At 38.3% G+C, this 25,075-nt stretch overlaps 1 protein-coding gene across 5 annotated transcripts in view; it reads right to left on the bottom strand.

The window, feature by feature from the left end:
* LOC140434712 (diacylglycerol kinase theta) overlaps positions 1-25,075 on the bottom strand; it is a 495,511-nt gene that overhangs the window by 228,962 nt on the left and 241,474 nt on the right. For all 5 annotated transcript variants that reach the window (XM_072523170.1, XM_072523171.1, XM_072523173.1 and 2 more), the window contains exon 5: positions 16,345-16,501. In XM_072523170.1, coding sequence (XP_072379271.1) covers positions 16,345-16,501 — 157 coding nt within the window. The remainder of the gene's footprint in view (positions 1-16,344; positions 16,502-25,075) is intronic.

Genomic DNA, 25,075 nt, shown 5'->3' with positions numbered 1-25,075 from the left:
TCTTCTGATGACCCACATAATGGTCTCGAGTTCATACATGCTTCTATTTGTGCCAGCACCGTACTCAATTCTTCATATGTTAGAACTGTTTCCCCGATGATTCTTTTCAAGTGATATTTCATTATTCGCACTGCGCTCTCCCATAATCCTCCGAAATGTGGTGCATATGCAGGTATGACATGCCACTGGGTACCTAGTGCCAGTAATCCTTGTTTTATCTCGTCATCTATTTTTTGATTTTCTTTTTTCAACAAATTTGCTGTTCCTACGAATGTGGTTCCGTTATCGCTGTATACGTTGTTGCACTGTCCTCTGCGTGCCGCAAATCTCTTGAACGCTGCGATGAATGCATCCGTAGACATATCGCTTACTACCTCAAGGTGTACTGCCTTCGTTGACAGACACACAAATACTGAGATGTAGCCCTTATAGCTCCCTGTCCTCTGCCTCTCGTGGTACTTATTTTTATTGGCCCGGCATAATCTATCCCTGTGTTAGTAAAGGGATGACTCGGGTTCACTCTGTCTTTCGGTAGATCTCCCATTAATTGTTGTGCTGCTTGGCTTTTATACCTCCTGCACCTTAAACATTTTGCTAGATGATCTTTCACGGTTCTTCTGCCATTGATTATCCAGTATTTCCTTTTTATGTACTGTAGTGTTTGTTGTAATCCGCTATGTAGATTTCTTGCGTGACTATCTGTTATAAGTAACTTTGTTAATGCACTATCCTTTGGCAAAATTATCGGATGTTTTTCTCCGTACTTTAGATTCGTGTGTCTCAGTCTTCCGGTGACTCTTAGAATTCCTTGTCTATCCAGGAATGGTACCAATGACGCTAATTTATTTTTCTTGTCTAATTGCTGTTTCTTCTCCAGCTTATTTATTTCTTGTTTAAAGTAGGCGTGCTGTGTGTGCTTTATCACCTTTAATAGCATTTCCTCTAATTCTTGGACTGTAAGCTGACTTTGTCCATTGTCTTTCTTTTTTCTGCATTTGCCTGCAAATCTCCTACAATATGAAAGTACTCTTCTCATTCTTTCTAAATTTGAGAATCTCTCGCATATGTCCTCCTTTATCGTTGTCGTGTGCACCGTTATTTTCGTTTTGACTTCCTCCTCATTTGTCTCTGGTATTTCTTCTGATTCCTGCGTTAAAGTTTTGTTACTAGTCAGCCAAGTTGGTCCCTTCCACTATAGCTCTGCTTCTAATAATTCTGATGCGGTACTTCCACGTGAGAGGATGTCCGCTGGATTTTCCTTTGTATCTACCTTATGCCAATTTTTCGGTCCTATAACGCCTCTTATTTCCTCTACTCCGTTGGCGACGAACATTTTCCACCTTTTTGATGATCCCCTTATCCAAGCCAGGGTTATCGTTGAGTCCGACCATGCATATACCTCAATGTTTTCCCTGTTCAATGCTTGTAGGGTTTTCTTCATTAAATTTGCTAGTAGTACCGCGGCACACAGCTCGAGCCTCGGTAACGTCGTTTTCCCTTTCAATGGTGCGACTTTCGATTTTGCTATCATTAGGTTCGTTTTAATTTCTGGGCCTAATACCCTTGAGCCGATTACCGCTCCATATCCTTTCATAGACGCATCTGCAAATCCATGTAGTTCTACTCTGTTTATCTTGCTTAAGTTGTTCCACCTGGGCAATGTTATTTTCTCCAGATTTACTAATTGCGCCTGGTATGTATTCCACCTGCTTTGTTGGTTGCTAGTTAATTCTTTATCCCAACTGGTCTTTTGCTCCCATAATTCCTGTATGAACATTTTCGCCTGAATTACTACAGGTGCTATCCATCCCAGTGGGTCGTATAGTTTTGCTACTTCTGACAGTACGTGTCTTTTCGTTATTTTCTTTGCCGTCGTTATCCCTATTTTGAATGTGATTATATCCTCTTTAGGTGACCAGTGTATTCCTAACGTTTTTCGTACTTCTTCTTGTTTGACTGCCTTGGAGTCTACGTTCCTCCTAGCTCCTCCTAGTATATCGTCTACATACATGTTTTCTTTTACAATTTTCGATGCCAACGGGAACCTCGCTCCTTCGTCTTCTTGTAATTGTTGTATTGTTCTTAACGCTAAAAAGGGTGCTGCGGCCGTGCCGTATGTCACCGTCGTTAAGTTATACCCTTGTATGTGGTCCTTTGTGTCCTTTCTCCACAAAATTTTTTGATATTTTTGGTCTTCTTCTGCCATTCTGATTTGTCTAAACATTTTTTCCAGATCCGCTGAGTATGCTACCTTATTGGATCTCCATCGTAATAGTATATTTGTCAAATCTTGTTGAAATTTCGGCCCTGTGTGCATAATATCATTTAGGCTTACTGCCGATGAGCTTTTGCTTGATGCATCAAACACGGCTCTTATTTTCGTTGTAGTACTGTCTTCTTTTCTCACTGGATGATGAGGTAAGTAGTACCCATCTCCCTGGTTTTCTGCTATTACCATATGACCTTGGTTTTCATCATCTTCCATGAATTGTCTGTAATTCGCTTCTAACTGTTTGTCTTTTGCAAACTTCCTTTCTAGTTGCATCAATCTGGCGAATGCTTGCTGTTTAGATTCTCCTAACTTTGCGACGTCTTCCCTAAACGGAATTTTTACTTCGTATCTCCCTTCTTCATTCCTTTTTACAGTCTGTCGATACAGTTCTTCACATTCTTGTTCTTCCACTGAGAAACTTGTGTCCTGATTTACTTCTTCTAATTCCCAGAAGTTCTTTATTTGTACGTCCATTTCTTGTCTTGATATCATACAGCATACTTCTGCTTTTATATTCTCCCTTTCTCGTGCTATTCCCGAAACTATCCATCCTAGTTTGGTGTTTTGACTCAGGAGTCCATTAATTATTCTGTGCATCTCTTCTGTCAATATGTAACTGTATTCTTTTACTCCTAGTAGTAAGTCTATCTTCCCTACCTTGTAATATCTTGAATATCTTGGATCTGCCAGTATTGCATTTTTCTCGTTATAGTCCGGTAGAATTATATCCTGTTCCGGTAAATTCCTTGTTATCTTCGGTAGTACTAGTGCTTCTATTTCCATCTCGAAGTCACTTTCGTAATGAGTTTCGATTATAAGTTTCATACTCCAGTTGGCTGTTTTTTCTCCTGACGAGCCTATCCCGGATATGGTCGCCTGTATGGGCTTCCTTGTTGTTCCTAGCGTCGTCGCAGCTTGTTCCGTTATAAATGCGCATTGTGACCCTTGGTCGATTAGTGCTCTCATTATGTGTGAATCTCCTTTCGCATCTCTTATGCGTACCACAGCTGTCGCTAGTAATGCTTTACCTTCCTTATGGCTTGCACAGTTTACTGAATTCTGCTCTCTTTGTTGGTCGTTGCTATTCCTAGGCCCATTGGTATCTTGTGTATTTTCCCGCCTTCCGTTATTTTGTTCTCTGGCGTTGTATGGATTATTATTTCCTCCTCTGTACCTATCAGCTTGGTACCCGTTTCTTCTATTGTTTGAATCTCTTCCATTTCTTTCTTGTGTTTGTTCTCCTTTCGTTCCATTGGATATTCTTTTGTTGCTTGTGTTTCCTTTTTCATAATGCAACATATGGTGGTGGTCTCCGCCACAGTGTCTGCACCTATATTGTGAATAACATTGTTTTTCTTTTTTATGTGCTAGGCAGTTTGTACACAATCCTTTTTCTTTTATCATCCTGTTCCGGTCTCTTACATTGAGTTCCTGAAATTCTCTGCAGTTCGGTACTCCGTGATCTCCGTTGCATATCACGCAATGTGTTCTTGGTTTCCTAAGAGATCCTCCTTGCTTTTCTTGTCTTTTTTCTGACTCCAGCAGTTCCAGTGTCTGAAATCTTCGCTGTAAGAATGTTCGTGTCGATTTGTACGTCGGTATCTCTCTACTGTCTCCAATGTGGTTTTCGTACAGCCTCCTAGTTTCATTGTCCCATTTCGTTATGATAATTCGGGGTATCAATGGGCTCCACGCTTCCGTGTCTGTTCCTAACCCTCCTATGGCTTCCAGACTTTCGTGGAAGGTGTCATGTAGTGATTTCAATGCTCTAGCAGAAGATTCCTTTACTTCCTGCGCTAGTAGCATCCTGTCTATTAATTTAAACAATATCATCCTTGAGTTCTCATACCTATCTTTTAGCATGTTCCAGGCCACTTCGTAGTTGGCCTCGGATATGTTTAAGTGTTGTATCATTCTGTTGGCTTCCCCTCTTACTTGAGTTTTTAGGTACTGCATTTTTTCTGCGTTTGATAACTGGTCGTTTTCATGTATTACTTTAGTAAACAGATCGTGGAAAGTTCTCCACGTTTCATATCTGCCTTCATACACAGGGATTTTTACCTGCGGCAATGTCACACCGTCCCTCCTCTGTGTGCTTTCTGGCCGTTGCATTCCTGGCCTTATTTTCTTTAAAACTTCCCTGACTTTCCTCTTTAGATGATTTATTCTCTCTACTTCTCCATTATCTGTAGCGTCTAGTTCCTCATTTACTGCTGCTTCAATCATTAGTGTATTCACCTTTTCCATGTATTCTCTTAACTCTGACTGCAATTCTTCATCCTCCTGCAAGTCTTGTTCATTTTCTGGCCGTAATAATTCCTCGATTCTTTGTTTTCTTATCTGTATCTCCTTTACTTTCGGTGCTTTTCCTCTTTTCAGCACCCTTCCATATTCTTCCAACAGGGTTTTCCCCTCAATGTATATCTTAAATACCTGATCATAGTATTTTGTTTCAAAATATTTTTCTTTCGTTATACCCCCTTCTAGCAGCTTTTCGTGGTTATTTAAAAATTTTGCCCAATATTCTTCTAATTTTTCCTGTCTATCCCAGATGTATTGTTGATTTTTCCGAGATTGGGAATCCTTTTTTGTATTTGAAACGAGTTTCGTTATTTCTGTTCCTAATTCCGCTTGCTTAACGTATATGCTTTCCATAATTATTCTTATAAATTTTTACATTCAGCGGTAAATATATTAGACAATACGAAATGTACGTTATTTATTAAATAAGTATACCTGTATTATAACACTTTCTTTTCTATCGGAATGTGCAATTTAGCGAAATATGAGTTTGACCTTGCCTGCTGTGCTATTCTTTGTACTGAGGTAGGTCAAGATGTAATCCACACACTCTTATAATGATATATATATACATATATATATATATATATATATATATATATATATATATATATATATATATATATATATATATATATATATATATATATTGTTATCAAAATAAATGAAATTATTTGCTACGTAATTATTTTAATTTTTCGAAATAAAGTATTTAATTGAATTAAAAGCAAGCTATATGTATGAACGTTTCTTTTTTCAAATTGTCATACAAAATTACTGTTTAGTAAGTTATAGTTGTGAATGACGTTTATTTTTTGTTTTATCAATTCTCTGTATTATTTAAATGGTATACATTCTAAAGTACATTATTATACGATTGATAGAGTGGAGATTGTTGTTCTAAATTGTTAAATTGTAATAAAAAAAAACTTGTTAAATTGTAAGATTGTAAAAGTTGGAAGATTTTGTAATTATTCAAAAACTTACGGTTTTTTGTGTTCTTAGACGTTGAGGATCCCTCGCTTCTGGTGGGTTCTGCAATCGGTCCTGTCCTTTGGCTGCTCTGCGGCTCTAGTATGGCTCTCGGCTTTGGTACTGCTCTCGGCACTAGTATGGCTCTCGGCTTTGGTACTGCTCTCGGCTCTAGTATGGCTCTCGGCTTTGGTACTGCCTCGGCTCTAGTATGTCTCTCGGCTTTGGTACTGCTCTCGGCTCTAGTGTGGCTCTCGGCTTTGGTACTGCTCTCGGCTCTAGTATGGCTCTCGGCTTTGGTACTGCTCTCGGCACTAGTATGGCTCTCGGCTTTGGTACTGCTCTCGGCTCTAGTATGGCTCTCGGCTTTGGTACTGCTCTCGGCTCTAGTGTGGCTCTCGGCTTTGGTACTGCTCTCGGCTCTAGTGTGGCTCTCGGCTTTGGTACTGCTCTCGGCTCTAGTGTGGCTCTCGGCTTTTGTACTGCTCTCGGCTCTAGTGTGGCTCTCGGCTTTGGTACTGCTCTCGGCTCTAGTGTGGCTCTCGGCTTTGGTATGGCTCTCGTTCTCCCGGGTCTAGTGGTCTCTCTCTGCTACTGAGGGTGTTGCTGGCGTGGACTGTATAGGCTCTCTCAAACTTCCTTGAAGTCATCTGTTTCTCGATAGGACCATGAACAAATCCCCTTCGTTGGCTCAGTGAAGATGTTCGTTCAGTTGTAATGGAAACACCAAATAATAGTAGCAGAGTTTATTGTAGAGACGTACACTATGGGTGTAGACCCGGGATTACTTTGAGTAGAGATTGATGAAGTTGATCGTTGAAGACTATCACGTTCGTTAAGTGAATATTGATTGAATGCCTCTCTAGGCAAGAGATCTTAGTTTTATATAAACTTTAATTGGGTCAATATTTTCGCGGACCTCGCGTGACATGTGTATTTAATTTATGTAAATAGTTTAACTTTGTCAGCACTTTTGACTGATGTACAAATTATATTATTGATAATTGACCAAATGTGTATGTAACCTAATTAACTACGTGTGTGTATTTAATAACAAATAGATTCATTCGGTCTACTGGGTGATAAAATTATACTGTCCAATTTCGGATATGAATTCTAAAGATTTGATATTGGACAATATATATATATATATATATATATATATATATATATATATATATATATATATATATATATATATATATATATAGCAAAATAAATATTTTAAATCTTTGTCTCCTTATGAAGCTGACAAAAATCAGCGAAATATAGAGAAATAAAAGAAAAAAGAGTTTTCTTCAAATAACAGACCGCATACCCGATACAATAAATTTATATATATATATATATATATATATATATATATATATATATATATATATATATATATATATATATATATATATATATATATATATATATATTGTTATAATTCTAGATTTATAAATTTAGAAAAATCTTTTACAGGATACATATTTAAAGTGATTTCATGAACTGTCCTCGACGCATCAAGGAATTTGGATATCGGTTAAAATACTTGGAAATTCCAAGGTTGGCCAAATCCAAATTTCTAATTGATTCGATGCAGGGAAATTCCACTTTCGCTACGCAAAACAAAGGATTTGTTTTACATAAAAGCAGGTAGATTTTCTCTCATCGGTCAGTCGAGCTTGCCTCTTCTACTGTAGACCTAGTCGGTGCTATTATTGTTCCAACTAAGTTATTGTTTTATTTCTGATTTTCTGTATACCTTTTTATTTTAGCATTATTGTATATTCAGACCTTTTCAGGTTAGAATAATACATTGATCTATATTTGTCCATGTACTGATTGTTTGATATTTTATTTGATTATTTTTCTTGTATTTTGTGTCTAAGTTGTTCTTCCGTAAGTTAAGAACACTTAGAAATATTTATCTTGCTTTTTCTATTTTATATTTTGATTTGTACTTTGTCTAAATAGTTCTTTCCGGTAAGTCAAAGAACTCTTAGAAATATTTCTCTGAATATTTGACTTGTTATTTTAATTGTGCGTCTAAGTCATTCTTTTCCGGTAAGTCAAAAGAACACTTAGAAATATTTTCATAATCATTGTTGCATTATTATTTCCGATATTTTATTTAAGATATTTTCTTCCTTAAGTTAAGAAAATACTTAATACATTTGTCTCTTTCATTTTCTATTTTATGCTAAGTTGTTTCTTCCGTAAGTCAAGAAACACTTAGCAATATTTCCACATCTTTTCTGTATTTGATTTTTCGTATTTGTAAGTCGTTTCTTCCGTAAGTCAAGAAACACTTGTAAATATTTGTATTCTTATTTTTGCATTTTATTTTCTTTCTATTCTATATTACAAGTCGTTTCTTCCGTAAGTCAAGAAACACTTGTAAATATTTATATTCTTCTATTGCATATTTGATTCTCTTGTTGTTTTTTTGTTCTAAGTTGTTTCTTCCGTAAGTCAAGAAACACTTAGACATATTTTCACATATTGTTTTATATTTACTTATTTCATTTGTTTATATTCCTCTCTTAAGTTGTTTCTTCCGTAAGTCAAGAAACACTTAAGAACATTTCTGCATTCTTTTACCTTGTGTATTTTTACTCATATTTCTGCTTTTTTCTATTCTTTGATCTCGTACATTTTTACTTTTCATTCTAAGTTGTTTCTTCCGTAAATCAAGAAACACTTAGAAACATATTCTTTGCACTACATTTATCATACCATTTTATTTTATTGTTTACCAAGTTATTCCTTCCGTAAGTCAAGGAATACTTAGATTATTTTACCTGTTCTGTTTTCCATTTTTGATCTGTTATTTTGTAACTGTTCCTTGGAACCGTTACCTGTAACAGATACTTGTCGCTGTAACGGTTATTCTGTAACGGCAACAGTACTGACCCATTTCACTAGCGACAAACGAAGATGGTTAACACCCGTTCCAATTCCGGAGACAGGAAAAAGTCCGAAGAGCCGGCGATGGGTCCTACAGGCCCAAATGCCCCCTCTCGGCAACATGGCGCCCAACAAAAATCCGAACCCACGACCCCAGGACCGTCTTCAAGCCAGCCTTCAACCGCTGACTTCATAGCTGCACTTATGCAAGCGATGACGGCCCTTTCAACTACCCAAGGCACAATACCACAGATGCCCCAACACACACCTGAGCCACCGAAGCCCAGGATCACTTACATGAAACCACCCCAATTCTCAGGCCGAGACATCGAGAATCCACTCAAATTCCTGAACAAAGCAGAGAACTTCCTCACCAAATACGATGTCGACGAGGACCAATGGATTGACTACCTAATAGACAATTCTCTCCATGGTGATGCGAAGAAATGGGCCCAGAAATTCTCACATACGGACCTGCCATACGACACGTTCCGAGGCCGCCTCCTGAAGAAGTACAACGATCCCGCTTTACTTTCAGCCCTCACATCCAAACTCCACGGCGAACACCAACGGAAGGACGAACCAACGGAAGACTTCATCAATGGGAAAGCTGCCCTGTTCAGACGTCTCGCCCCGTACACCCCTGAAGACCAGAGATGCATCACAATTGTGAATCAACTGCGACCAGATATCTCGATCTGCCTACGGCTGAACATCCCGAAGACAGAAAAAGACCTCCTAACGATCGCCCAGGGAATGGAAGCAGACACCCGCCGGAATACCGCTCTGAACAAACCCCAGCAACAACCTCAACAGCAAACACAGCAACAGTCGCGACAGCAGCGACAATCGTACCGTCCCCACCGGAACAACAACTCCCCACGTCATCCGGAAGCCATTGAAGAGTGGAGGAACCCCAACAATAGACAGTCCAGGATGCCATTAAGGAACCAGCCTCCACCCCCACTGCCTCAGAATCAGGGAAACGCCAACAGGGGCACCAACTAAACCCTGTTGTGAAGATGGTGCCCCAACTGAACCCAATTCAGATGCGACCCTCGACAGCAGGCCTCCCACAACTCCACGGAAGGATCAACCTGCACCGCGTGAAGATTTTGGTCGACACCGGAGCATCTGGGAATTTCATCCACCAGAGGCTGATCCAGAGACGGAACCTGCAACGAGGACCAGGATTGGTTCAACTGGCGTGCACGGACAGCACGTCCCGTACCCTTGGGACTGCTGAAGTCAATATCACCATCGACAACCTCGAATCAACTGTCAACTGCGTTGTAATGGAGACCTTGAACCACGACGTTGTGTTAGGGATGCCTTGGTTAGAACAGGAAGAGGCCAATGTAGACATACCCCGTAAATGTCTACACGTCGGTACCACCTGCAGAACCACAATCTACTGGAAGAACCCAGCTAGACAGCAACCCAAAACCCAACAGATGGAACCCCATCAAGCTCCAGCCTTCGCCTTCCAACAAGTTGAACGACTGATACAAGAGTACGATGACGTATTCGACGACCGTTTGCGCCAGCCGACCACCAAAGCCACCGAGATGGTCATCGAGGTAACCGATAACCGACCGATCAACGTGAAGCCATACAAATACTCCACGCAGAAGAAACAAATCATGGCCAAGGAGGTGAGAGAGATGCTAGCCGCAGGAGTCATCCGCCCCAGCAAATCTCCTTACAATAGCCCGGTGGTTATTGTAACCAAGAAAGATGGCACCCCCCGTTTCTGCGTGGATTACAGGAAGCTAAACAACGTCACCGTCGACGAAGCCTCCAGTATGCCGCCAATCCACGATTCCATCAAAGAGATCGGTACAGCACAAATCTTTACCACCTTGGATTTGAAAAGCGGATTTTGGCAAGTCCCTCTACACAAGGACTCCAGCCCGAAGACAGCCTTCAGCCTGCCTGACGGTTCTGCCTACGAGTTCACCGTGATGCCCTTCGGTCTGAAGAATGGACCAGCTGTGTTCCAGAAGCTCGTGACTTCAGTCTTCGCAGGATACATAGATATATTCATCAAAGTGTATATGGACGACATCATCATATACTCCGAAGACTGGACCCAACACCAGAACCACCTCCGCCTAGTTCTAGAGAGACTTCGGACACACGGACTATGGGCATCACTAAAGAAGTGTAAATTCGCGGCAGACGAACTGGAATACTTAGGGCACAAAATCACCTCCGCCAACACACAACCTCTGGAAAAACACGTGGAGAAGATCAAAGGCTTCGACACTCCACGTACGATGAAACAGCTACGAAGTTTCATCGGGACCGCCAACTGGTTGAGGGATTTCATCCCTCGATTCGCTGACATCATCACGCCTTTGACGGACCTCACCAAGGGCAACAAGAGACGTCTACATTGGACTGATGCCGCAGATGCCGCCTTCCAACGTCTCAAGACCGAAATCGAGGGAGATCTCCTACTCCACAGACCAGACGCATCCAGACCTTTCTGCCTCCAGACGGATGCCTCTGACGTCGGCATGGGCGCAGTCCTCTTCCAAGGGACCCAAGATGACAAGAAAGTCATTGCCTATGCCTCCACAAAGTTGAAGCCAGCTGAAACTCGTTACCACATCAACGAGAAGGAGTGCCTCGCATTAGTTTGGGCACTCAAGAAGTACAAACACTTCCTTCAAGATCAGAAATTCACACTATACACAGACAGTCAGGCTCTCTTGTGGCTCCACCGGTTTAAGGAAGACAAGGCCAAACTATCCAGATGGGCCTTGGTACTCCAAGAATTCAACTTCACCACGGTACACATCCCAGGGAAAGTAAATGAGCTTCCTGACCACCTATCCAGGAATCCGACCACCGAGAGAGAAGAAACTGATCAGGACGAAGAAGTGAACAGACTCAGCTGGCCAACAATAGACGCAGAGGAAGACGACTCCTTCCCACTATTATGCATGATGGAAGATGTCGATGACGGTTCTGATACCAACCCCATCCTTGACGACCTGGTCGACTTACCACTCCAAGACAAAATCCGGAGAAGTCACCAAACCCATCATGGTATGCAGCGGTTTCGGAGACGCCATCTGAAGATCTCCGAACGTGGACCAAGGAACGAGGTCGAAGAAAACCTCCTCAGCGAATTCTCACTGGTCGATGGCGCCGTTTATTACAACGCTGGATTAGATCACAGGACGCTGGTAGTACCCCCATCCCTCCGGACAGACGTGATGAAAGTCTACCACGATTCGGAAGAGGCTAACCATCCAGGACAGGACGAAACCATCCGTGCCATCAAAAACATATATTACTGGCCCACCTTATCAAAGGATGTAAGGACCTACGTCAAGTCCTGCCTAACCTGTCTGAGGACCAAAGCCGCTCCACGACAGCCAGCAGCACCTGTGATGCCCAGAGAACCTACCAATCCCTGGGAGAGAGTGTCTTTCGACATACTAGGACCGTACCCACCAGCCAGAGGGACACGCAATCGCTACATCCTCCTGGCAACAGATTGCCTGAGCAACTGGGTCGAGTACCGCTGCGTCCAATCCACCAAAAGCCGTGATGTCATCCAGTTCCTCCAAGAGGAGATCTGCGGCCGCTGGGGGAAACCAACCATCCTCATTACGGACAACGCAGCCCAATTTCGGACGGACGCATGGGAGAGATTCCTGAGACGGCACAACATCAAAGCCGAACTTAGCCCTATCTTCCACCAGAGGGCCAACCCGGTTGAACGCCGAGCTCAGGAGCTCAAAAAGGGACTCCGCGCCCGATGCAAAACTGCAAATGACCCGAGATGGGAATCCTACCTGGCTGACATCATGTTCAGCCTAAGGACCCGGAGGAACGAGGCCACCCAGGAAACACCCGCTGAACTTCTGCTAGGCTATCTTCCACGGCGCGCAGAAGAAACACAGCGGGAACATCGTCTGGCAAACACCGCAGCCAGACGAGACGAAAGGGTTGCCAGAGCTGTTCAAAAGGCCACGGTATACGCGAGGAACATGGTTCCTGACAACCCTAACGCTCCACCTGCCAGGAGGTTCAGCGAAGGAGAGCAGGTCATGGTGAGGAACCACGTCCGAGGGAACTTCGGACCAACATGGACGGGACCACACACGATCCTGAAGGTCCTAGGCGATCATACCTATGAGGTGCACCGCGACCGGGACGTGAATAGGACCATTCATGTGGATGACATCCGCGCTGCTCCTCCATCTAGGGACGAACCTCCAGAGCAGGATTAAGGTTTATGACGGCACGTGTAGATATCAAGGTGAACTGAGTAACCTTATATCTTCACGACGTCGTAAGATCTTCCTCAGGGTGAATTAAGTAGCCCTGACAGAACAGCTGAGGATAACGGGGCCCTGTTACGATACGTTACAGACACCAGAGCGAATCGAGTAACTCTACGTGTTCTGAAACGTCGTAAGGCCCCAGCCGGGTGAATTAAGTAGCCTGGTCGAAAAAACACCCGAACCAACTGGACCACCTAGACCACCGGGACCACCTGGACCACCTGGACCACCTGGGCCACCTGGACCACTATAATTTTAAGTATGATATATCTTAAGTTTGAATTGTAGTTGTATTGTATCTTTTGTATTGTATTTGTATTTATATTGTTTTTTTTAGGATAAGAACTTCTTACTGTATGTATTTTCGATTTTTTTATCAATAAACTTTCTTTTAGCACCGTTAGGTCTTTCAGAGGAGGGGGGATGTCCTCGACGCATCAAGGAATTTGGATATCGGTTAAAATACTTGGAAATTCCAAGGTTGGCCAAATCCAAATTTCTAATTGATTCGATGCAGGGAAATTCCACTTTCGCTACGCAAAACAAAGGATTTGTTTTACATAAAAGCAGGTAGATTTTCTCTCATCGGTCAGTCGAGCTTGCCTCTTCTACTGTAGACCTAGTCGGTGCTATTATTGTTCCAACTAAGTTATTGTTTTATTTCTGATTTTCTGTATACCTTTTTATTTTAGCATTATTGTATATTCAGACCTTTTCAGGTTAGAATAATACATTGATCTATATTTGTTCATGTACTGATTGTTTGATATTTTATTTGATTATTTTTCTTGTATTTTGTGTCTAAGTTGTTCTTCCGTAAGTTAAGAACACTAAGAAATATTTATCTTGCTTTTTCTATTTTATATTTTGATTTGTACTTTGTCTAAATAGTTCTTTCCGGTAAGTCAAAGAACTCTTAGAAATATTTCTCTGAATATTTGACTTGTTATTTTAATTGTGCGTCTAAGCCATTCTTTTCCGGTAAGTCAAAAGAACACTTAGAAATATTTTCATAATCATTGTTGCATTATTATTTCCGATATTTTATTTAAGATATTTTCTTCCTTAAGTTAAGAAAATACTTAATACATTTGTCTCTTTCATTTTCTATTTTATGCTAAGTTGTTTCTTCCGTAAGTCAAGAAACACTTAGCAATATTTCCACATCTTTTCTGTATTTGATTTTTCGTATTTGTAAGTCGTTTCTTCCGTAAGTCAAGAAACACTTGTAAATATTTGTATTCTTATTTTTGCATTTTATTTTCTTTCTATTCTATATTACAAGTCGTTTCTTCCGTAAGTCAAGAAACACTTGTAAATATTTATATTCTTCTATTGCATATTTGATTCTCTTGTTGTTTTTTTGTTCTAAGTTGTTTCTTCCGTAAGTCAAGAAACACTTAGACATATTTTCACATATTGTTTTATATTTACTTATTTCATTTGTTTATATTCCTCTCTTAAGTTGTTTCTTCCGTAAGTCAAGAAACACTTAAGAACATTTCTGCATTCTTTTACCTTGTGTATTTTTACTCATATTTCTGCATTTTTCTATTCTTTGATCTCGTACATTTTTACTTTTCATTCTAAGTTGTTTCTTCCGTAAATCAAGAAACACTTAGAAACATATTCTTTGCACTACATTTATCATACCATTTTATTTTATTGTTTACCAAGTTATTCCTTCCGTAAGTCAAGGAATACTTAGATTATTTTACCTGTTCTGTTTTCCATTTTTGATCTGTTATTTTGTAACTGTTCCTTGGAACCGTTACCTGTAACAGATACTTGTCGCTGTAACGGTTATTCTGTAACGGCAACAGTACTGACCCATTTCACTAGCGACAAACGAAGATGGTTAACACCCGTTCCAATTCCGGAGACAGGAAAAAGTCCGAAGAGCCGGCGATGGGTCCTACAGGCCCAAATGCCCCCTCTCGGCAACAGAACAGTTAATCCTCGATAGATTTGGAAGGTCAAAATGTGGGTATAAGAGTTTCACGACACAATGTACATTGCAAATTATAATACGGTTGTGGTAAAGATTAGGATTTTAGTAAGAAATATTTGCATACATTGTTAAGAATAAGAAAGTGGGTATATTGTTTTTCTATGCAGTCAGACTTTATAGATTTGGATATTGGTTAAGTGGGCAAAAATAGGAAGGAGGGGCAAGATATGTAGTTTCTTGGAGTATTGTGATTGGTCAAGGAAGAGATTTTGAGGAATGGAAAGGAGAGAAAACTGAGTAAGGATTTAAAAAAAGAAACACGAGAGAGTTCGGTACGAGATTTGAAAGAGAAAAGGTGTTTTTGGTTTCTTCGTAAAATTGTAAAATAAAAATAAATATTGTTGTTTTTTGCCGGTGAATAAAGTAAGGAGTGAAAGAATGTTTGATAAGTTTTGTGGTAGCAGCCAAGCAGTGCAAGCAGATATCTCCAAAGATCAAAATTGTAAGTTCTTTAGATACAAATTATTTGAGGCTAGGCTGTCTATGTCTTTTTAATAGGACACCAGATTCTGAGAGTTCGACGCAGCAGCAGATTGGAAATTTCAAGTTCGATAAGAAATAGTTTCTTTGGCCAAAGATAAACTTAGTAGGAGAGTAGCTGAACCAGAAGGAGAGGTTATCATAGAAGAAGAAATTCCAATTAATAAATTAAATTTTTTTTTAATTTTCAATAGACATTCACAAGGATTAAGTGGATTAAAGTGGATGAAAACTATTTTATCGGTGACTAAATAAAAACAATTTTCTCATTCATTTTAAGAACCGGAGAGCACGTTAGGAAAATATGATTAGAGCAAGAAGAAATTTTAGAAACGGTAATTATGGAAACAGAAAATCAGAAGAAATGGGAAACATAAAAAATTTACAACTTATGCAATTACAATCCCAAGCAATGAAACAAAATCAAAGGGAAACAGAACAAACCATGAAAGAAAATCAACGAGAAATAAAACAAGCTGTGGAAAAAATAAAACAAACCATTAAACAATATCAATAAGGGACGAAACAAGCCTTGGAAGAAAACAGATACGCGATAGAAGAGAACAACAGGAAAATGAAGTAACGTATAGAAAAGTACGAAAAGGAAATAAAAGGATGTTTGAAAATGATCAAAAAAGAAATGAAGATTAAAGAACAAATTTTAAAACAAGAAAGACTTAAAGGCCAAATTAAAGGAAATTTAGAGAAATTAGAAAACAAATTCGAAACCGCGATACAAGAAGATAGGCGAGAAATGGACGAAAAAGTTAAGCAAAACGAAAAATAAATCGCGGAAATTAAGATGCATAGAAAATTCGGAAAAAGAAGGGAAATATAGAGTACTGGTGAGGTGAAAATCCAATTTGGCGGGGATGTGCAAAAAACACACAAATATCGAATTTTTAAAATTTTTTTTATCTTTTGTTTATTAAAAAGTTAAACCCACATTTTACAACTCACACATAGTGCAATTATTATTTATAGTGATATTTTGGAGCAATTTATACAAAAAACTGCGATTATAGGCTTTACATCCAACTCAAAATAGATACCGACTGAACTAAATGTCATATTTCATACCACAACGAAAGATAAAAAGCGTTACTCACGAGACAGAGTATCCTTTCTTCTAACTTGTACTCCGATGATAGCCTCCATTGGTACTTCGGTTCTCGGTATACTAACAGCATGCGGTGGTAGATAGATAGGTTCCAGAATACCAAAAGTACATTCACTGTTAATACTCGTATGACAGGAGGCATGGCTCTGAAAAATAAATATCGTAGCGTTTGAAATGTAGAAAAATTTTAATAAAAGCAAACTAAGCATAAAAATGTAAAAGTACATTGAAGACTAGCTAAGTAAAATAGTTATATAGACTAGCCAAAATTAAAGTTTGTTCTTGTTATTAAATGGCTTTGGCCTAGGTATTACCAAAGTAATAAACTACGAGCCCATTGGACATTTTAAGGGGTCATTAAATTTGATCCAGCAGAAATCACATATAAATCAGTACTACAATATGTAATAACAACTTTAGAAAATATGCCGTCAATTTTTATCGGTACAGGTAAGTACTCAGGTAAGGTAAACTTACCACTAAAGGTAAGAGGGGGTATTTTGGTCAAACATTTTTGTACGGCATTTATAAACTTCGGTAATACAAAAATAATGAGCTGCGACCTAATGCCGTACAAAAATATTGGTACCAGGAGCAGGGAAAACTTTTTTTTTCGGAAAATTTTCACTCCATTTTTGGCGAATTGATTCAGTACGGCATTCATACACATAGTTTCGGATTCTTATCTAGATTAATTTTTTTGCAATGCCGTACATATCGGCTGGTACAGGGGTGAGAAATCTAGGGCGCAACCCTTGATTTTGACCCCATTCGCTGAGGTAATTGAAAAATGTACGGCATCAATTCCAAATGATTACTTGATGCGTAAAATAATTTTTGACAACTATACCGTCTAAAAGGTATGGTTCTTGCAAATCTTTTTAAACAGTTATCTGCAGTTGTAGTTGGGAATAAAATTGTTGTTTTTTTTTTCGTAATATAATTCTTTCTTGTAAGTAACTAATTATTAGCAGTATACAGTAAATGGTACAAATTAAAAATGTGTACCATTTTGAAAAAAAAGAAAAAGAAAAAACAAGAATTTAAAAATTGAACATATTTTTAAAATGCCCTGTAAAAAAACAATGTACATTTGTAACTGATGGATTTTGCAGAGCTGATATAGTTCATTGAAATGTTATATTATTTAGGTCTCTTTAGTATGTCATACACTAGCCAATATACAACAAATTACGTTAAATATTATTTGTAGAAAATTAAATTATCTACAACTTTATTTCGATTACTTTTTACCTTAAAATCTATATATATATAAAAGAAAGTCGTGTTAGTTACACTACTTATAACTCAAGAACGGCAGAACAGATTAGGCTGAAAATTGGTAGGGAGGTAGCTTAGAGCCAGGAGACGGACATAGGATACTTTTTATCCCGTTCGACAGCGTTCCCGTGTGACTTGACATGAAACGTCAGTCACTATAAAACGTGGTATAACAAAAAAGAATCAGACTTGGAATAACAAAACGCAAATGACAGCTATGTAATTGACGTAAAATGACAGCTATGTAATGACGTATGGATGACAATTTGATATTTGTAAGAAATCAATATTAAAACTATTTCTATTAAATAAATAATTAACAAGTGGATTGAAGTGAAGTGAAGTTTAATTAATAATGCCGCGACCAAGACGATCGAATCTTTCCCGACAAAGCCGTAATTGAAGTGAAGTGAATTTTAATTAATAATGCCGCGACCAAGACGATCGAATCTTTCCTGACAAAGCCGTAATGCAAGAAGAATACAAAATACTGCAAATGAAAGGACTGAAGAAGAACAAGAAATTGCACGTGAACAGCGCCGCGATAGTATGGCTCGACTTCGTGCTTCTCAATCACGAGAGCAAAGTGAAGCAGCCCGTGAAACAGCTCGGTTGGCAATGCAGAATCGTCGAGCGAGCAACAGAAGGCAACAAATAGATAATTTGCGACGCAGAACAAGATATTTAGCTGATTTGAATCGAGTAGCGTTTCGATACGATTGCAGCAATGGTTACAGCTTGCATCCTAGCGTTTGCATTGGGCAAATGGACGTTGTTTGCGAGTATTGTGGTGCATTAAAGTTTTCCGGAGAAACGCCTGGATTATGCTGCCTTAATGGTAAAGTGAAATTGCCAGTGTTGACTCCGCCACATGAGCCATTGTATTCATTGCTTTGTGGCGAAACACAAGAATCACGCCACTTTCTTGCAAATACTCGAAAATACAATAGTTGTTTCCAAATGACGTCATTTGGGACAGACATTATCGAAGAAAGAGGATTTTATCCGACATTTAAGGTATTTATTTTTGTACTTACATAGAATGTAGTTAAAGAATAACTTACTTTATCTATTGGTATATATTATATTTGCTAATACTGAACTCTACTCTTCCACAGAAAAAGTGTTTATAACCCAGTTAATACTGTCTGGTTTTTATTTTGTAGATACAAGGACAGATTCACCATCGAATTGGATCTTTACTACCTTTCGAAGATACACAGAATAAATTTTTACAAATATATTTCATGGGCAACATGGAAGAACAACTTGATCGACGCCTAGGGATCAATGCAGGAATGAAGCGAGCAATTATTCAAGACTTGCAGTGTCTGCTTCTTGAACATCATGCGTTGGTCAGGTTGTTTAAGAGTGCTTTAGAGCGCATGCCAAATGATGACTATAAAGTTGTCATCAAAGCAGATAAACGACCATCTGGAACACACGAACGCACATTTAATGCTCCAACAGTAGACGAAGTTGCCATCCTGATTGTTGGTGAACAATTGGAAAAACGCGATATTGTGCTTACACGTCGCGATACTGGGCAACTGCAACAAATATCTGAAACTCATCGATCATATGACGCATTGCAATACCCACTGATGTTTTGGCAAGGAGAAGATGGATATTATTTTAATATTAAAATGATAAATCCATTGAATGGTAAAGTATCAGTATCTTAATAATGGTTAATGTCTGTATTAGTTGTCTTTGAAATGGTTAATTATCAAATTTTTAATTTCAGGTGAAGAAACTACAAAGAAAGTTAGCTCAATGAATTATTATGCATATCGTTTGATGATTCGTCAAAATGCTGACAACTATTTGCTGCGGTTTCGTCGATTATTTCAGCAGTATTGCGTTGACATGTATGTAAAAATACAAACGAAACGTTTAACATTTATAAGGTTGAACCAAGCCAAACTGCGTTGAGGAGTACATTCATTTACGTGATGCAGTTAGTACTGAAGGAAATGCAGCTAATATTGGTCGATTAACTATTCTGCCGGCGACGTACATTGGTAGCCCACGTCATATGCATGAATATGCACAAGATGCAATGACATATGTTCATCATTACGGCCGGCCAGATCTCTTTATTACTTTTACCTGTAATCCAAAATGGATAGAAATTACTTAATTGCTGCTTCCCGGACAAACATCAAATGATAGACACGACATCACAGCACGTATATTCAGGCAAAAAATTCGGTCCCTGATGAACTTTATTGTTAAACAACGCGTCTTTGGAGATACTCGATGCTGGATGTATTCAATCGAATGGCAAAAGCGAGGCCTGCCGCACGCACACATTCTTATTTGGTTAGTGGAAAGAATTCAGCCTGACCAAATAGATGATATCATATGTGCCGAATTTCCTGATCATGAAGTCGATCCAGACCTACATGATGTTGTTACTACTAATATGATTCATAGACCGTGTGGTGCCATCAATCCCCAATCACCTTGCATGGTCGATGGAAAGTGCTCTAAACGATATCCACGGAAATTAACGGCGGAGACTGTCGATGGTGAAAGTGAAAAGAATGGATTTCGTTGTCGACAACAGTTGGATTGTTCCATATTCGCCACTTATTTCTAAAACATTCAAGACACATTGCAACGTTGAATACTGCAATTCAGTTAAGTCCATAAAATATATTTGCAAATATGTCACGAAAGGCAGTGATATGGCGGTTTTTAGATTGCAATCCTCAAATACCAACGATGAAATTTCACGCTATCAAGTTGGTCGTTATGTGAACTGTAATGAAGCGATTTGGCGTATATTCGCATTTCCAATTCACGAACGTCATCCTACTGTTATACATTTGGCGGTGCATCTGGAGAATGGTCAACGAGTATATTTCACGGCTTCGAATGCTACGCAACGTGCTGAAACACCTCCAGCAACTACATTGACCAGTTTTTTTGCAATCTGCCAAAGCGATCAGTTTGCACGAACTTTGCTTTACTCGGAGATGCCACGTTATTATACTTGAAATGCTTTATCCAAGAATTTTCAAAGACGGAAGCAAAGTGATGCGTTTCCTGGGTATCCAGATGTGCGTTCTACTGATGCTCTTGGTCGTATGTATACAGTTCATCCAAAGAATGATGAATGTTTCTATTTGCGGTTGTTGCTGGTAAATGTGCGTGGGCCAACTTCATTTGAGACACTACGAACTGTTAATGGTGTAATATTCCCAACATATCGTGCTGCATGTGAAGAATTGAACTTATTAGAAAACGATACCCATTGGGATACGACAATCGCTGAAGCCATTATCTCTGCATCTCCAAGTCAGATACGCACATTATTCTCTATCATAATTTCGATATGTTTTCCATCAAACCCATGTAACCTGTGGCACAAATACGAGGATAGTATGTCAGAAGATATTTTACATTAAAGTCGTGTCAGTTCCAGAAATCGCGATATTGAGATGAATGAAGAGATACATAATCGTGCTTTAATCTTGATCGAAGATATGTGTTACCTCATGTGCGGTAATTTATTAATCAGGTTAGGAATGCCAGCGCCAAATCGTGAAATGAATGACGCATATAATCGAGAATTGGAACGGGAACGTGAATATGATCACCAGGAATTAGATTTAGTAGTTCAAAGGAATGTACCCCTGTTGAATTACCAACAACAGGAAGTTTATGATACTTTAATGAAGGCAATCGCTGATGAAAATGGTGGTTTATATTTCCTAGATGCCCCTGGTGGAACTGGTAAGACATTCCTTATGTTATTAGTTTTAGCAACTGTTCGGGCGAGATCCAACATAGCGGTTGCAGTTGCTTCTTGTGGAATAGCAGCCACATTGTTAGAAGGATGCCGTACGGCTCATTCAGCATTCAAATTACCGTTAAATCTTCAAACTATTGAAGAACCAAAGTGGAATCTTGCAAAACACTGAGCAATATAATCATCAATCTGGGACGAATGCACAATGGCGCATAAACGTGCATTAGAAGCACTTAACCGAACATTAAAAGATTTACGCAATGACTCGAGATGTTTTGGAGGAGCAATGATTTTACTGTCTGGCGATTTCCGCCAAATACTGCCAGTAATTCCAAGATCTACGACTGCCGATGAAATAAACGCTTGCCTCAAATCGTCAAATCTATGGCGCTATGTGAAGAAACTGCAGCTGACAACAAACATGAGAGTTACATTACTTAATGATACATCTGCTGAAGATTTCTCGGAGCAATTGCTGACTATCGGTAATGGTCAAGTACCTGTCGATGAATCGAGCGGATTAATATCATTTCCAAATAATTTCTGTAATTTTGTCTCATCAAAAGACGAACTTATCAACAATGTATTTCCAAATATTATTTCTAACTACAAAAATAATGAATGGTTGAGTGAGCGAGCAATTTTAGCGGCTAAGAATAAAGACGTAGATGACCTGAACTACATAATTTAAAATAAAATCATTGGAACAATGCATTCATTCAAATCTATTGACTGCGTCACAAATGAAGATGAAGCCACCAACTATCCAATTGAATTTTTAAACTCTTTGGACGTGCCTGGCTTACCACCGCACAATTTACGCCTAAAGGTTGGCTCCGTAGTAATCATGCTTCGAAACATAAACCAACCAAAACTGTGCAACAGTACGCATTTGGTGGTTAGTAAATTGATGAACGATGTAATTTACGCTACGATAATGATAGGAAAATTCAAAGGTGAGGAAGTTCTCATTCCGAGGATCCCGATGATCCCAACCGATATGCCGTTTGAATTTAAAAGACTTCAATTTCCGATACGTCTTGCATTTGCCATGACCATCAACAAATCACAAGGCCAATCCTTAAAAGTTTGTGGTTTAAATCTAGAACATTCATGTTTTTCCCATGGTCAATTATACGTGGCATGTTCACGGGTCGGAAGACCATCTGCGTTGTTTGTTTTTGCGCCTGATAATAAAACAAAAAATGTCGTGTATCACAAGGTACTTAAGTGAAGAGCAACCTATGTACTAAAATACAGAAATAATAATGAATAATTAATGTAGTTATTTAATTTTTTTTTTGTATTTTTTCCAATAAAAAAAAACACAATCTGCTTATTTATTGCCATTAAGGTGGAACAAAGTTCGCCGGGTCAGCTAGTGAAAAATAAATGTTATGAACAAAAATAACTACAAATTTTGGAACAGATGTTCTTTTGGACCTTTTGTGGTATTTTTACAATAAAATAAAATCAGAGCAATATTATAGAGGGTTGCTCAAAAAATAATTTTCACTATAAATATGTATCATTAATTTCTCTGGATTTTACAGCGCTCCGAAATTTACCGGGTTCTTGAATACACGCCATCTTGGAATAAAAGGTGCATAGGATTTTAGTGCTGTATCTCATAAACTAGCAACTCTACAGAAAAATTTATTGGTCATTATTTGCAGAAAATAAAATTATCCGGAATCTTAGTCCTATTACTTTTTATTGTAAAATGGAAAATAAAAAAGTTATTAACAAAAACAGCTAAACATTTTTAAAAAATTTTCCTTTTGCGCCTTATAAATTTGTTTAAATCTCTTCACAATAAAATGTCAATAAAACAATATCATAGAGGGTTTTTTAAATAATAATTTTCACTATAAATAATTTCATTAATTTTTTCTGTGTGTTACAACGCTCCGAAGTTGACCGAGTTCTTGATTACTCGTAAGAGTACAATAAAAACGATCCATTAGTCTAAGTTTTCTATTATATATTTTTTTATTTATATTATTTGAAGTCAATTTATCATTTTCTTAACATTATTCCTATTATTATTAATTTATTATCGACCCTTTCCGCTACCACAAAACTTATTATTATTAATTTTCCCAAGATAAATGTCTTGGTAATGAAAAAAAAAGACCTTCTCAAAACTGCTCTATCAGTAGGTTTTAATGTTGACCAGGCTGAATCTGATGAAGATACAGTCATCATCCGTTTTGCGCTTGCTGAATTTCAGTCCTTTGATTCTGTGAGGACATGACATTCTTGTGACACATCAGCAGCTTACAAGATCGGCAAACTTAACTTTATCAAAATTTTACAGAAACATCCTGAGTTAGCTAGCAGAATAGCGTTATGTCTCAGTAGAAATCTGAACTATCTTTGCTCACTGTCGTTGGTGAACATTTTTTGTCTCTTATGGTGGAAATAAAGATAACTCTCCGACAACATGAGATACACACGTTTCGCCACGACAGTCACCAAAAATACATTTAACTTACCATCGCTTCCTATAACACAAAATACAGCTCGTTTCTACAGTCTTAGAGTTTACCCAAAGGAAACACTGCGATCCTAAGGATTGGGGATGGAAAAAGGCCTGGACAAATTTGAATACCAATTAACACTTTCAAAACTCCAACACCCGCCGAACTCGCAGAAGCAAGGGCAACTGTGGAAGTATGTATGGTTGCCGAAAAGAGAGCCTCAAATTCTTTGTAGTGTGCCTCAATTGTTCTGGTGAAACCTACAGTAACATCATGGAAATATTAAAATTAATCGAAATATTCACCTTTGATACTAAATTAGATCTTGAACCGCAGTATGGACCATCATAGAAAATGAAAAAACAATAGCTAGAAAACAACTTTTTAAATATATAACTATGCTCACTATTAGCTCGAGTGGAAATTGTTAGTGAATTAGGCCTACTGACGATACCACTTAAAAAATGTACCACCAGACTCTAATAGCATTAAGTAATAATATAGGAAAGTTAACAAAATAATAAATTATAGATATGAATAAAAAACTATATAATAGAAAACTAAGCTTAAAGATTCGCAAAAACCAGATCAACTTCGGAGGGCTGTAAAACCCAGATAAATCAATGAAATTAAATAAATTTTTAGTAAAACTTATTCGTTGAAACATCCTCTATAATATTGCTTTACTGTCTTTTTATTTTAAAATGACCAGAAAAAAGTTATAAGGTCCAAAAGAAAATTTGTTCAAAAATTTGTCCGACACCCTTCTGATTTGTTTAAAATGGACATTTTTAAATATAAATCCATAAAGACACCGAATTAGAAAAAAGTTTCCTACGGAGCGGCCTTACAACCTGGACTATAATACATTTAAAGGCATTTAGAACCATTTTTTTTGGCATTTTGTTTCTGTTTATAATTATTGATGTCAATATTAACAAAATATATCAATGCCGTACAGAAATGTTTCATTGTGCCGTAATATCCCACTTATTAAAGGGAAATCAATTTTGCTCCCATAAGCACATGCACCTTGAAAATGTACGGCATGTCCAAAAATTTTATTATATTATGCAACTAAATTGAAATGAGGTTCATATTGGTTCAAATAACTTCCCTGTAATACTTAAAAATCGAGGATTGCGACCTAGATTTTTCACCCCTGTCCCAGCCGATATGTACGGCATTGCAAAAAA

The sequence above is a fragment of the Diabrotica undecimpunctata genome, chromosome 2 (genome assembly GCF_040954645.1).
Source record: "Diabrotica undecimpunctata isolate CICGRU chromosome 2, icDiaUnde3, whole genome shotgun sequence".
Taxonomy (NCBI): domain Eukaryota; kingdom Metazoa; phylum Arthropoda; class Insecta; order Coleoptera; family Chrysomelidae; genus Diabrotica; species Diabrotica undecimpunctata.
The sequence above is the reverse complement of the archived record's forward strand: the minus strand, read 5'-3'. Positions and strand labels throughout refer to the sequence as shown.